The sequence below is a fragment of the Hetaerina americana genome, unplaced genomic scaffold, assembly GCF_022747635.1.
Source record: "Hetaerina americana unplaced genomic scaffold, ioHetAmer1.1.p SCAF_4, whole genome shotgun sequence".
Classification (NCBI taxonomy): domain Eukaryota; kingdom Metazoa; phylum Arthropoda; class Insecta; order Odonata; family Calopterygidae; genus Hetaerina; species Hetaerina americana.
The window spans coordinates 24637054-24650893 of record NW_027286985.1 but is presented as its reverse complement, the minus strand read 5'-3'; the positions used below and the strand labels follow the sequence as shown (position 1 = coordinate 24650893).

General features: G+C 40.0%; 2 protein-coding genes across 2 annotated transcripts; one reads left to right on the top strand and one right to left on the bottom strand.

Annotated features, from left to right (window-relative positions):
- LOC139692113 (transcription factor HES-2-like) lies at positions 1-5001 on the top strand. The gene is made up of 3 exons (XM_071590148.1): positions 1-69; positions 2568-2669; positions 4468-5001. The coding sequence occupies exons 1-3, from the start codon at positions 1-3 to the stop codon at positions 4999-5001; spliced, it is 705 nt and encodes a 234-aa protein (XP_071446249.1).
- Positions 5002-10696: 5695 nt separating this feature from the next.
- Positions 10697-13840, bottom strand: LOC139692112 (serine-rich adhesin for platelets-like). Its single transcript, XM_071590147.1, has one exon. The coding sequence runs from the start codon at positions 13838-13840 to the stop codon at positions 10697-10699; it is 3144 nt and encodes a 1047-aa protein (XP_071446248.1).

Below are 13840 nucleotides of genomic sequence, written 5' to 3'. Positions count from 1 at the left end.
ATGGCCAGTTTAGAAATAGAAAGGGATGTAGATGTGGCTAGCCTGGGTTCAGGAATACCAGATAGTGAGGTACAAAAAAGGGAGATAACGTAGTACGGATAATATCTTTACAGGAATACTAAAGAGTTTAGGGAAAAATGGGAGGAAGGGATTCTTTTGAATTTATACACAGTATTCATGAAGGAAGAGTGTGTGTGTGTGAATATTTCATTGGGCCAATTTTGATTTTAATCTTGAAAAGTGTTAAGCAGCTGCATGTAAGGAATATAAGATGATAGGTTTGATTTTAGATACAGCAAAGGTAATTTTAAGAATCATTGATAGAAGCTTATGCAATGGGGCAAGCAACTACCTTGGCCAAGATCCTCTTGGCTTCAGAAAGGGTAGAGATACGTGTGATGCCATTAAAGTGATGAGAGAAATAGAAAGGAGAATTGAATTTAATTGGGATATTTTTGGGTACTCCTTGGATTTTGAGAAGGCATTTGATGTAGTTTGGTCCAAGTTAAAAGAGATATTAAAAAATGTGGAAGTAGACTGAAGAGGTAGGCGAGTTATTTGAAACTTATCATGAATCAGATGCCACAGCTAAGATTAGAAGAGGGAGAATTGGAATTGGTAGTAAATGATGGGAAGGCATTGCCTATTATTGCTGGTACTTTTCAGCATATATGTGTAGGCTGAGGACATATTAATGGTAAAATGTAAAAGCCTTGAGCTTGGAATGAAAAGGATTGGTAAGATAAGCTGCTCAGATTAGGGGATGATCAAGCAATAATGAGTCAAACAACTAGGATTACAGTTATCATGGAATGCTCTACAGAAAAAATTCAAGAGGCATGGGATGAGGATTGACCACAATAAAACAAAAGTAATGAGATTCCCAAGATGTAGAAAATCTAAGGTAAACATTATGGTAAGATTTAATAACTAGAGCAGTTGGAGCAGTTAATGTTCTGTGGCAATATTGTAGAGCAAAGGGGGTATAGTAAATGGGGACATAAGAAGGATAATCGCATTAGCAAAAGATGCCTTTGTTGACCAGTGCACTGAGTAAAGATATGAAATATAAGATCAATAAAGACACTAATAAGGGACATAGTGCTTCACAGATGTCAGACCTAATCTTTTCGATAAGAGGATGAGCAAAGATTGGAGGCTTTTGAGATGTGGGTGTGGTGGAGAATAGAGAAAATCAGTTGGATGGAGAAAACAAATGTTTATAAATAGACTGAGGGAAAGGAGGAAGTTACAGGGGAAAATCCAAAAATTGCAAAGAAAGAAGGGATGCTATGAGAGAAAGGGAAATGTTTGGTAAGCAGGAAGAGATTGGACCTTTTGTGCAGCATGAAGGCAGGAAAAAGTCATGTAGAAATGGAAAGAAATAATGAAGGGCAAACAAGAGCAATTTCTGACAATACTTGGAAGTAACTAGTTGTTAGGGACCGTCCAAAACCTACCTTAAAATAGGTAGAATATCTTGAATGAATGAATGCATACTTTCTTTAATTTTGTCCAGTTTAAATGTACATAAAACTAATGCTATTTTATTTTTCTCGCTGGAATTTTTAGCCTTACACTCTCCCCCACCTAACTTTTTGTTTTTATTTCTGTTTCTGTACTTCATACCTAAAATATCTCCACATCATCTTATTTTGCAGAATTTAAGTACCCAAATTACCTATCTTGTTCAGTTGTTAAATTCTTCCAAATTTCCAATTATTTGCAACATTTTGGATAATGTTTAATTCATGAAATTAACAAAATAACAAAAGCTTTAAAAATCAATCTTAAATGATTCGAATTAGTTCACGGGGTACAGGTACATTTAAAAGTCATTTTAACTAAATGAATGAAGTTAACGTCGAAATTTATGCCTGAAACCCATGTAAAAAAATGAGTAAGAACTTGTAAAAAATGCGATTGGTCAACATAATTTAATGCGAAAACCCCTATCGTAGAAAGATAATGTACTGAAAAAGTAGCATTTTCTTTTGATGAATGTCGTTATGGAATTTTTTTTAAATTACGCAGCGGATGAATGTTGAGCGCATAATTTGAATACTTTAGTAAAAATAATGAAAAGTGGTTTTCTACTTACCCTTCTCAAGCGTATAATTTTAAAACGAAAAATCGGTATTATCTTCTGGCCGAAGTGATGTCTTTACGCACGCGTTGAACTCACCCCGCCAAGTCCGCCGTGGAATCGAGGGTTTACATGACGTCACTACGAATTTAACATTGGTCTCTGGAAATAGCCAATCTGAGTGCAGGGAAGGGCGCTATTCTTTGGATGGGCCCCCGTCAGTCTCAAGCGCTAGTCCATTTGGGGAGGTTGTATGTATCCTTGCCGTGCCGTCGGTCGAAGAAGAGGAATTTAGTCCAAAGGAAAACACAACCGGAGATGATTATGAGCTTTTCAAACACGTTTCCATACAAGACCTCGAAAAGCATCGAAATCAGAAAGGTCAGTAAAAGTTATATTCGGCCTATTTAATCAATAATCTGCCATTTAAATAAATTATTGTTTTGTGGCCAAATACTAATTTTTATATTTTCCACTGTAGATCCGAAAACCTTTGATGGAAAAGAAACGACGTGCCCGGATTAACAACAGCCTAAATGAATTGAAGAAAATGATATTAAGCTACAGTACTACTATAAAGGAGGTGAGTTGCCCTAAATGACTCTGGGTAGAAATTTGTGTCTTGTTTCTTCAATGGATATTAATTTTAGCGTGTTGTATTTTTTAAAATATTCTATTTTGTCTCATCATGGCGAACAATTTACCCTGAAAATACCGTCAATGTTTAATAATCATGACTCTTAATTGAATTTCTTATTATGTATAAGTTAAATTAAATTAAGTAAAAATTAAGTTAAATTAAATTAAATATTAAGTTAAATTCATTTTCCAGAATTATTTACTTATCACCGTAGAGTCATGATGGTTCCGTCAGAATGAAGAAATAGCTTTGATTAGATTTCCCAAGGGAGAACGACATATTTTCCCTGTGCTGAAAATAACCTCCGTTATGGAAACAATTTTGGGAATGTACAAGTTTATCTTCCTTCGGAAGTTTATTTTCTTTTTCTAAACACCCTCAGCAGGGTAAGTTTATAATATTATATGTAGCCAACCTTCGGTAGAACCAGCTTAATATTTTCAGTTGGTTTGGAAGAAATTCTGCGGTATTTGAGCCTAAAAGAAAATATTTTCTTGGAAAGTTCTTCCCCTGTAAACACGAACTTGCAGGAGTAATTTTCGAACCTTCTGACGGAGAAATCTTATTACGTTTTGCTTTAATGTGCACGTCTTAATTTACCCGTCCCAATACGCATGTCCTAATCTTAGGGAAAAACTTGGCTTTAATTATGTTTAAAATACTGACATTTTGTGTGTATACTAAAATGTTCACAGAGTTGAGCGACTCCGAACGTACACGTAGTTGCTTTGAATATTGCACAACATATACTACGTCAGAGCTTTTCAATTTTCCTTCACGTATGCTACATTTGTATTTTACCTATGTGGAACAGTGACGGATTCCATATGATCTGGCTTTAGAGAAGATTGAGCGTTAATAATTTACATATCCAAGGAGCTTATGGCACGTTGCATCATTCAATGTGTACGTGCAAGATGTAGTTTTGTAAGGAATGCGATTGTGTGGAGATTATTAAACTTTAAACAGTTCTATCAAATATTGTAGGCTCTTAAAAAGCTAATTTACTTCCGCGTGGTAAATGATTTAATTAATCGGCGCTAATTGGCGAAGCATCAGACATCAGTTTTGATTTTTAACTTATTTCACGGGGAAACAAGTTCTGGATAATCAAAAGAGTTAGGTCCCAAACTTAATTTAGTAACTGTTGAATTTAATGATTGACAATTGTATCACTAGTTCTGAGGAATCGAGCTCGGGCTACTCGGTACCATCGTCCAAGTGTGTGTGGCGGGGTGTGTTAGGACACCAACCTTAAAACAGATTAAAACCGCTTGCAAACCAGACAAAATCATGCCTGTTTACACCCACATAGACGAATATATTCATGCAAAACTCATTTAGCCCATAAAGATGCAAAGGTGTATACTACGAACTAACATACACAAATTTTACCCACGAAAGTACCAAATGTCTACGCTAGGTTCAATCTTGTCTACAACCAGGATAGTCTTTCAAAAATTAAATATCAATGACGTCACGTTCTAGATGAGTAACTGTGCTTTCGCGAATAAGAAAAAAATGATACGATAATTTTTATTCTTAAAAATATGGTGGGGAAATATAGGATCGGTAGGTACAGAATCGGTAGAATTGCGTGACGTTTCGTTAACAAGGGGAGGATTAGCGACCCAGATTAGAGAGGAGGAGGAACTGATTCAATCCTACTTTAGGGGTTGATTCAATCCCCTAGAAAAGAGAGTCTGTAATTATTGCCAGTGATGATATAATTTTTTAACAGGATCCCCAGCCGGCTAAACTGGAGAAGGCTGACATTCTGGAAATGACGGTGAGGCACCTGCAGCGACTGCATCATCTCATTCTCCTGGGTGGAAAACGCGTGGACGGAGCCGAAGGGTTCGATCGCCCCTCCGGGACGGTGCCCGATGGGGGCGGGGACCCTGCGTGGGAATGGCGAGGGGGGCAGAGGCCCTCCCTTTGTTGCTCGAGGTGCGGCGAGGAGGTCTCGAAATGCGGCGAAGGGAAAGGGCCATCGAAAGGGAAGCTTTGGGACCCGCCCACCCTTGGGTTGCAAGAAAGGGCCGGGGGCTGGTCGGGGGAGGTTGGGGCCAAGGTGGGCGGTGCGCCGGCGGCTGCTCGACCCGACAACGACTTCCTCCCCTCACGGAAGACGGGGGGCCCCATTGCCTGCCTTTCGCCGCCGCAGGAGGGTTGCCGCGAGGGGTCCGAAGGTGTACGCTGTCGGGTTTGGAGACCGTGGCAAGTCCCGAGGGGTGCCTCCCCTCCAAAAAGAGCGCCCAGTGGGCGGAGTTGAGGAGGCGGACGACACAAAACATGATGCCTTGCTCCTGCGTTCAAAATTCCTGGAGGCAGATGAGGGACTTTTACCGACGACCTGAAACAATTCTCTCATTTATAAAATTCTTGGTTCTACGATTATAACCTCCTCGTGGTAAAGCAGAAAACTTAATCTCTTTTCAGTCCCTTTTTCTCTTGTCGTTTTCTTGATTATTTCCAATTGGCCCAGTGGAAGAGAAGTTATTTTCCAACTCTGCCATTGGATGTTCGACGAGGGTGGTCCTAGTTCTGGAATTTGGACGCTATTATTCTGTGATAATATGTACACTGCAAATGATTTAAAATGAGAGATTTTTCCACAAGCGCTGAGGTTTCATTAATTTGTAGATAAATTTGACGTATTTGTGAAGCATTTCTACTGTCTGCTCTACGTTAGGTATCGTACATCTATGCTATTCGGTATTGTCCGTATAGTGTTATTTTACTTATTTACCTTTTTCAAGGTCCTGATGTGCTCATAATTTCAACCTTGTTTTGAATTTGAATGACCTCGTATTATGAATGAATAAATTATTAACTGTGACTATCTATTAGAATATCTGCATCTATCTTCATCACATTTGTAAATATATTTTTATGTTCATACCTATTGACTAGTTCAAATTATTTATGACTGTAAATATAATTTATAACTTTGAAATAAATCAAAAGAAATACAAAATTGCATGTGAAATTATTGAATGCACACAAGTCGTACAGTATCATGCTAACCATGCGCATGTGACATTCAGATTTTATTTTTACCCAATGGAACTCAATCTGAAGGCGATCTACTATAAATTTTTATTTATTGTGGAAACCGCATTTTTGGAATATATAAATATTTTAATATTATTTACTCTAGTATCTTTTCTAGTTACGTTAAAACGTTTTTACATGCGGAAATATGTTCATTGACCTGTTCTTCGAATATACAATATACATCATGCATATGCGGGAGCATCGAACATTGGCGAACTCCAAAAAGGTGTAATCTCTTAAAAAACATTATTTATACATGTATTCCTAGGCAGACCCTACGAGAATCTCAAGCATTATTTATAGTCTTTGCACCAGGAATTGACAGTCATTTCAGGAATTCTGTCAGTGGTGACATAGGGTTATGTGACAACGAACTCCCCGCCCGCCACCATGCCCAGCGATTCATTGAACGAAGACATGCTCTCACTACCGGATATTTCGCAAGGGCCAACGTATCCACTCCAAGAAATGGGGCGTCACCGAGTTGCACAATAACGTAAGTGTACAATATCTTTGGAAACCGGTAGCACAGCTTGTCTTTTGGTGTACACTAGGGTGGAATTCTAACGGCGGTGTATCCATAAGAAGCTCGTCCGTTGAAGCGCCAAGGAAAGCGTTTCCGTATGTTTATAGTAGGTATGGAAATCGTCCCGATCAAATGAATACCAAGGTCCCACGTGTATATGTCTTCAGCGATATCGGAAATTAGGCTGTACCTCTTGTGGAATAAGATTTGGTCTGTAGATCTCTCATAAAATTCACTTAATTGATGGTATTTCCATCTCACTTACTTACCGTTTGCATCTCATTTAACAGCACTGACAATGCTCTTGTGAATGGGAAGTATGTTGCAAAATGTTGGCATTATAAAAAAATATTTAGTTTCCGAAATTTCTGTCCATTATATATCAGTGAATTGCCACTAATTCCGTTGAAGGTTTTTTGAATACCCAGAACTTGCACTTCAAGCACTGCGTGCTAAAACGTTTTTACTAAAAGGCCCTCGAAGTTTGAGGCCATATAAGAGATTGGATGCAGGTGCATACAGATGAACAAATTTGAAAATGTAACAAACGGTTTTGTACCAAATATTATTTTTTATTACATTAATATTCAAATTGAGTAAGATATCGAGTATTTTGTAGCTATTGGTTTGAGGGATGGCGAGAATACTTATGCATGTGCAGTTTCATTCATTGCGTTTCTCGGGATTTTAATAGGGGAACAAAATACCCAAGTGAGGATAAACCGATAGAATAAAAAATAATGAGGGAATAAGCCATATTTTATCAATGATGCGTCGGCGTTCTTCAAGTTCAGAGGGAGTTATACCCGAAGTTTTCCATGATTCCCTTCCAGACGAGATGCGATATATATTGTAAGAACAGGCAATGAACAGCTAAGAGTTGGAGCTGGAAAAAATTCTCAAAACGTTTTATACGCTTTAAACAGCACATTTTAAAAATAAAAGTTTCAGGTTTAACTTTGTGAAATTCCTTCATTATGTGGGCGAAAAAGAAACTTAACACTTTCACAATAAAGATTTAATATTTCTTGACCATGGTTTCGATACTGCGCAGCATCGAAACCATGGTCAAGAAATATTAAATCTTTATTGTGAAAGTGTTAAGTTTCTTTTTTATGAGGATAGCATTTTTTAAGTTATCCACGAATCCCACGTTTAGGTAGTGGGAACGTGATAGGAAATCAGCAAATAAGGCATTAAGTAAACCAAGGATTTAGTTTGTGCGTCATTATTAGTTTAATGGAGTTCTTTCTTCGAAATATTGTTATTAATTAATAGTCTACCGTTTAAGGTAGGCTTTGGAAGGAGACAAACTGAACCCCGCTGCATTTTCAAGTGTCGCATATGGAGACAACGATACAGCCTTCTTCAATCCGCATACTTTCTACTTTCCTTCACCACGTCTGGCATGCCTCAAAATTCCCCATCTTCGTGGACGAAAACTTCGTATTTCTAGAAATTTATGCTATACGTTACCACATTTATGGAAACTTCAGATTATACACATCACACTGCCACGCATTTAAGGGATCACTCTTATTTCACTCCTTATCACAGTACTTTCGAGTGTTATGTATTCATACTTTCAAATATCAAGGTTTTCAAATATACAGTAGCCGTTGGACGCCAAGTGTGAGAATTCGAGAAGATACTATATGTGTATATTGCCGTGCGATACTCATCGGTTAATTCTAAACGGACACGGATTTAAAACGTTTACCACCTTGATTGTTTGATTTTTTTGCATAGATATTTCATTCGTTTCAGGCGCTTGACATCAGTGTGCTTTTTTGGCCTACCTTTAATTCTGGCAGCGCTCATAGGGCCAAAATCTCAATTACTGCGTTCGGTGCTACCTTGATGACCGTGGCGATAACTTAGAAAACTTTTGGGTGGAGGGCTTTAGGTTAGGAAGGTGTCGTTGGAAGCTTCACGTTTATCTAAGCTAAAAGTCAATTTACAGTTCCTTGTATTGCCATCATGCAGAGCCTTCTAATTGCAATAAATCTATTTCAACGCTTATCATCAGTTTAAATTTCACGTGTCGTATGTATTGCGTTTATGAATTTTAGAAGGTATGCAAATTGACTAGTATCTTACGAAACGGGCCCCTGAAGTTTGAGGAGAAGGGGTTGTCTCGTTCTACACTTGCTTCTCGTGGGAATTGCGACGTTCCAAGACCCTTTGGCACCCAGGCCCCAAGACGGGTCCCAGTTCTTCTAAGAACCGGAAGCTTTCTTGAAGGGGTAGGTCACGCCCACCTTGTCTCGCCCCGCCATTGTGAATGCTTTTCCGTTGGTCTTCTGCAGGTACCTTACCGAGAATTTTCAATTTGGAGGGAGTTGGTGAAATGTGATCGTGCTGGGAGGAGATCGGGCTGAAAAGATCATTCAAATCTAAAATACGTTGGAGCCAACGGAAAATTCCGCGTTTTGTTTTCGTAGGAGAACTTTGACAAGCCTATGCACCTGATGTAACGAACCAAGGTTGGAGTTCGACGGTTAGGATTTGAAATGGGGTGTGGGATTCACTTGAAATTTCTTCAAGAATTTACTCGTATGTTACCCTATGCGGGGTGGAAATGGGTCGTGCCTATTTGTGGCTTTGGAAGCCGCGATTAAATTCAATATATCTAGAATTCAATCGCATCATTTGCCTTGATCGTCAGTATTTAACTGAGGGTGGATATAGTACAACAATTTTATTCCATTGATCAATGGCGGGGATCGAGATGGTCCGGGGGCTAATGTACTGGCTTCCCACCCCGAGGGCGCGGGTTCAAATCGCGGCGGTGTTGAACATTTTTCAGAGGTATCACGATCCCTACTTGAGGTGCTTTGTGGAGGGCACTTTGAGTGAGTACAGCGTCCGTCGGATGGGACGTTAAACTGCGGACCCCTTGGCACCTTTCGTATAGAGTAGGCTAATGCCGACGCCGGGTTTTTCTCCACCTTTCATCCTTTCCTGTCCATCCCCTATGGCGCAAATGACCTCAGCAGTCGGTCGCCTCCCCTAAAAACTACTACTACTTGATCAAGGGCTCACATGAATCTTACCTATAAATATTCGACATTCTTTATTTTTATTTAAAATGAGTATATCAAGAGAATGTCTAGTATTTTAATCAGGGGCCGTAATTACGAATCTGTCAAGTTTTGGGAAAGAAAGAATAACTGTCATATTTAGGTAGGATTTAAAAAAATCGCTTAATATGGAAGAAATTTATTTGAAAATGCATTCCATATATCGCATTTTAATGATAATGTCAACTTTCTTGATGCTGTAATAGAACCTATTCCTGGGAGACATTCGTCGATATTTCCTAGGTGTTGATTTTAGATAATTGAAGGTAAAGTAAAAGCTTGAATGGGTTTATGTGGAAATTATTTTGAATTTACATTAATGATGCTTAAGAGAAGATGTGGTATGCCCGTGTACCTATTTGCTTTGTAATTACATTTTCCTAGCGTCATTTTTTTATGTCACAACCACCAACTCCGTGTTTGTCTAATACTATGCCTGTGAACCTTTGAGGTTTGATCCTATCTTAGAGACGTTTCTTCTTTGTTATGTTAAAAAATAAGAGCCTCAAATTTAGTATTTTTTCCGGGGATTCACGATTGAATTTCCACAAATACCTCTATTTTATTTCTGTCGAAACTGTAGAAAAGGCAAACTTTACGAATACGTGACTTGGTCATATCGAGATATTAGTGGTAAAGGATCTTATCCTTGGATTCTTTTAATATGTAAATACAGATTCAGGTGTGATGCAATAACCGAGACGAAGCCTACTACAATATCCCCTAAATAAAGATAAATTAACGACTAGTTTCCATGCATTACATAATTTTCGAGTGAAGCTCTCACTGTACCGGTCCAATATATATAAATATTAAATATAGGAGGTGAGGAAATCAGGTTGTCTCCACGTACTAGGAGGGGTTGGGCGAGTGGGGAAAACTTATGTTCTGGGGATAGGAGAAAAAAAACAGGTAAAAATGGGGGTGGAAGTTGAGGGTTGGTAGAGGAAGGGGAAATACAAAGGAATGTATGAGTAAACGCGTAATCAATGAGAACTATTTAATTTATTAAAACTATTTGTTTATTTAAAAACAAATGTGTGACACGACTATAACTTCACTCAATGTAATGATTTCACAACTAATTACAATACTTTGAAAAATGTATTTTCCAAAAATTTACAATTAGAAACCTTTTGAAAAGGTACAGAAAATTGCTTCTGTTGTAATATTCTCCAGAGGTTCCCCTGAGTGATGTTTTTTCATAAATTCTCTCTGATCAGCCAACAAAAAATATTTTAACTGCTAATATTGTATTCAACTGTCGAAAAAAGGGATGAATTCCAATTTTTAAGGCATCTTCAAGAAATATCTTTGCTGTCCTCGGATTTTCCAGCCCCCACCGTCTTCATGAAATTCTTTAAGGCATCTGCGCTTTGATCGTTCAACTTTTCTGGGTCATACACGAAGCATTGTTTAAGCTTTCCGGCCAAGAAGCCTCTCCCTAAACTCGTGGCGGAATTGGCTGAATCCAAAGCGCCAGTATTCGTTCTCTGCAGTTCTGAATGGAATCCGTCCACTGAGGCGGAGGACGACGCTTGTCCCACCATTGCTCTCAGAACGTTGGTTGTGCTGGCTGCGTTGCTTTTCTGTGACATGCGTGACTCATTTGTGGCCCTCGTATCTGGAGGCGGATTTGAAGATAAGTTTTGTAGAAGGCTGCTGGCAGAGATGCTATGACCCAAGAGTTCTTCAACTGCTTCTTTCTCTTCCTTGGAGAAGGAAGAACTTAAATCTATAAGGTCCTGGATGTACTTTCTTGTTTCAAGCTCCATATTATCCGCTGACTGGTCGTCTAAATCAGTGTTTTCGTGAAAAATATTTGCCTGGGTTATATCTTCTGTCTGGAGCATGCTTGTCACTCCAGAAGCCATCTCTTCTTCTTGTTTTTTCAATCTGTTATTAGTGCCGTCAGCGGTAGAATTTTCCCGCAGCTCAGTGCTCTTTGTATTTTTATGACGATCAGTGTTGTCGATAACGTTGCTGCGGTTCTCTTCCTCTGTAGTTGTCCAGTAATTGGGGCTAGAATGAATAATCTCCGTTGCGGTCTCTACGGCTTGGTCACGCTCCGAATTGTCCTTGTCCTCGTCGCATACATTGTCTGCGCCCAAATCTGTAATTTTTTTCTCTTTTTCCAAATCATTTTCACCGCTTTCGGCCCCATTTTGTTCCAAATCGTGAAATGATCTAATTGTCAACATCTTTAGCATCTCAGAAATTGATGCTTGTTGAGAAGACTTAGAGGAAGTTTGAACATGGTTTGCACTCACTTGGTTTGTGATTTCGTTCCCAGTTCTCGTTCGTGAAGTCTCTTTTGCTTGGCTACCGTTTTCATTCACCGGTGCGGTGTTTAGGTTGACTTCAATATTACTTCTAGGATGATGTTCAGTTTTGGTTTCGGGTGGTATATCCATGCAAACCTTTTCTGAAGACTTGGAAGTTAATCCAACTTTGGCTGCGCCAATTTTACTTTCCGGAGCATTCGATGTTTTCTGCGTTTCGGTTCGAAGACTTTCTTCCGTATGACTTTTCTTGCCGAAGACAGAAGTCTCTTCTGAATTATCTATGCTTTCATTATTGGCTTTAACTCTTATGAAACGACCTCCCTTGTGACTTATCTCGGTCATTGAATCGTCTCGTTCTTGTTGTTCGAATATGACTGGTGATGCTTCGGTCGCAGTGAAAATGGGCATGGAAGGAGATGGCTCCTCCGAGTATGTGTGTGGAGCCGGATTTGTTTTATCTTCGGCTCCCTCCTCATCCCTGAAGTCTAACTTTAGTGCATCTGTATTTGTCTTTTGCTCCACCAGTTCCCCTAAACTTTCCTCTAAGATTTCGTCCACCGAAGATGGAGGGTTGCTACTCACCATGTCTAGGTATCCCGAAATTTCCGTTTCCCTGAGAACGTCAGGGTGTGCAATTGCTTCGGATATTATTTCCAGCCGAGCCACGCATTCACCTTCATTCGCGGGTGAATGCTCATCTTCATCACCTTCTTGCCAGCCCCCTTCTTTAGAATAAGCATCAGAGACGGCTCTTTGAATGCTAGTTTCACAGGGAAACACGATGGAGCCGTCCACCTTGCCTACGTCAGCCGTTTGGTCACTTTCCATCGAGAAGCATCCCGTCCCGTAGTGAGACACGCCAACCGATGTAACTTCTCCGCACCTGATGCGAACTTCTCCACGACTCATCTCAGTCTCACCCACCGATACGCCCTTCCGTCTGAGCCTACCCTTTGGAATTTCCACCTCGTTTTTACGAATGCTTACTTTTTCTCGTGATTCTTTTCTGACGGCATATTGGCTTTTAAGCTTGAGGTCCGTCTGACACCGGTCGAGTTGAGGGTCCTCAGTTGGAGCCGATTTTGGTGGAACCTCTTCCGCATCAACCTTAATTTTGCTGCTGCTGGAGGCGACTTTACTGCTGATGGATTCCGCCTTATTGGAAGCGTCCTCTGCTTCCATTCTCATCTTTTCTTCCAACTGACTTAACTTCTCCCTCCATTTGGCAGTCATCCTCCTAACGGCTTCCGTCTTATCCCTCTTCGTCGTCTCCAATTGTTTTTTGAGCTTGGAGTTTTCGTCGGTTGCTGCCTTGATGGCGGACTTGAGTGTTACCATACTCTTCTGGAGAATATCACTGTCACGAATGGCCTCTCTCTTCATTTTCTCTGCGGCTGCTACTCGCTTCTTAAGTGCCTCCATCTCCTTCAATAATTTCTCCACAGACATCTTGGACTCACACTTGCAGGGCGCTCCCGAAGTCACTGCGTCCTTCTTTTCTTTAGTATTGGAATCCAGCTTTCCGGTGGAATCAGTCTTCCTTGCCTGCTTCTTAACAATTGAATCCGTTGCCTGCTTTTTTATCTTTGAAAGACTCGACGAAATCTCCACAGTTTTCCCAGGTGATTTCTCTGGGGTCAGAGAACTCTTTGAAATCTTTTGTGGTAGCTTCGTTCCGATGCTACTCCTTGAAGGCGAAGAGTTCGTCCGAGGGATTTGACTTTTGCCAACCGCGAGAGATTGCTTATTTAATTCCTCGGCTTGGGCTTCAGCTGCTCTGTGTGTCTGCTTGATTGTTTCTTGAGGTGGATGGCTAATTTCGGTTTCCGTAATCGGGCAAGGTGGAACATCTTCAGAGCGCTGCATCTCGGTTATATTTTCATTAGTTTCCAAATTTTGCTCATCTGGAAGTAATTTTTCGCTTGGTACACGATGCAACGTACCAGGTGTATCGTTCACTGCACACTCATTGGTGCCGTCGGAATTCAATTGGTCCTTTTCCGGAAGAGCTTTTGGAATAGAACCGACACAGGTTTGCAGATTAAGTGGAGGTACAGTTACCGGAGAAGAAGTCAAGGCTAGGTCCTCTTCGATGCATTTTTCGTTTTCTTGAACTAATGCTTGGTCTTCTTGTGGCGCTTCCTTGTCTTGCTTGATCAT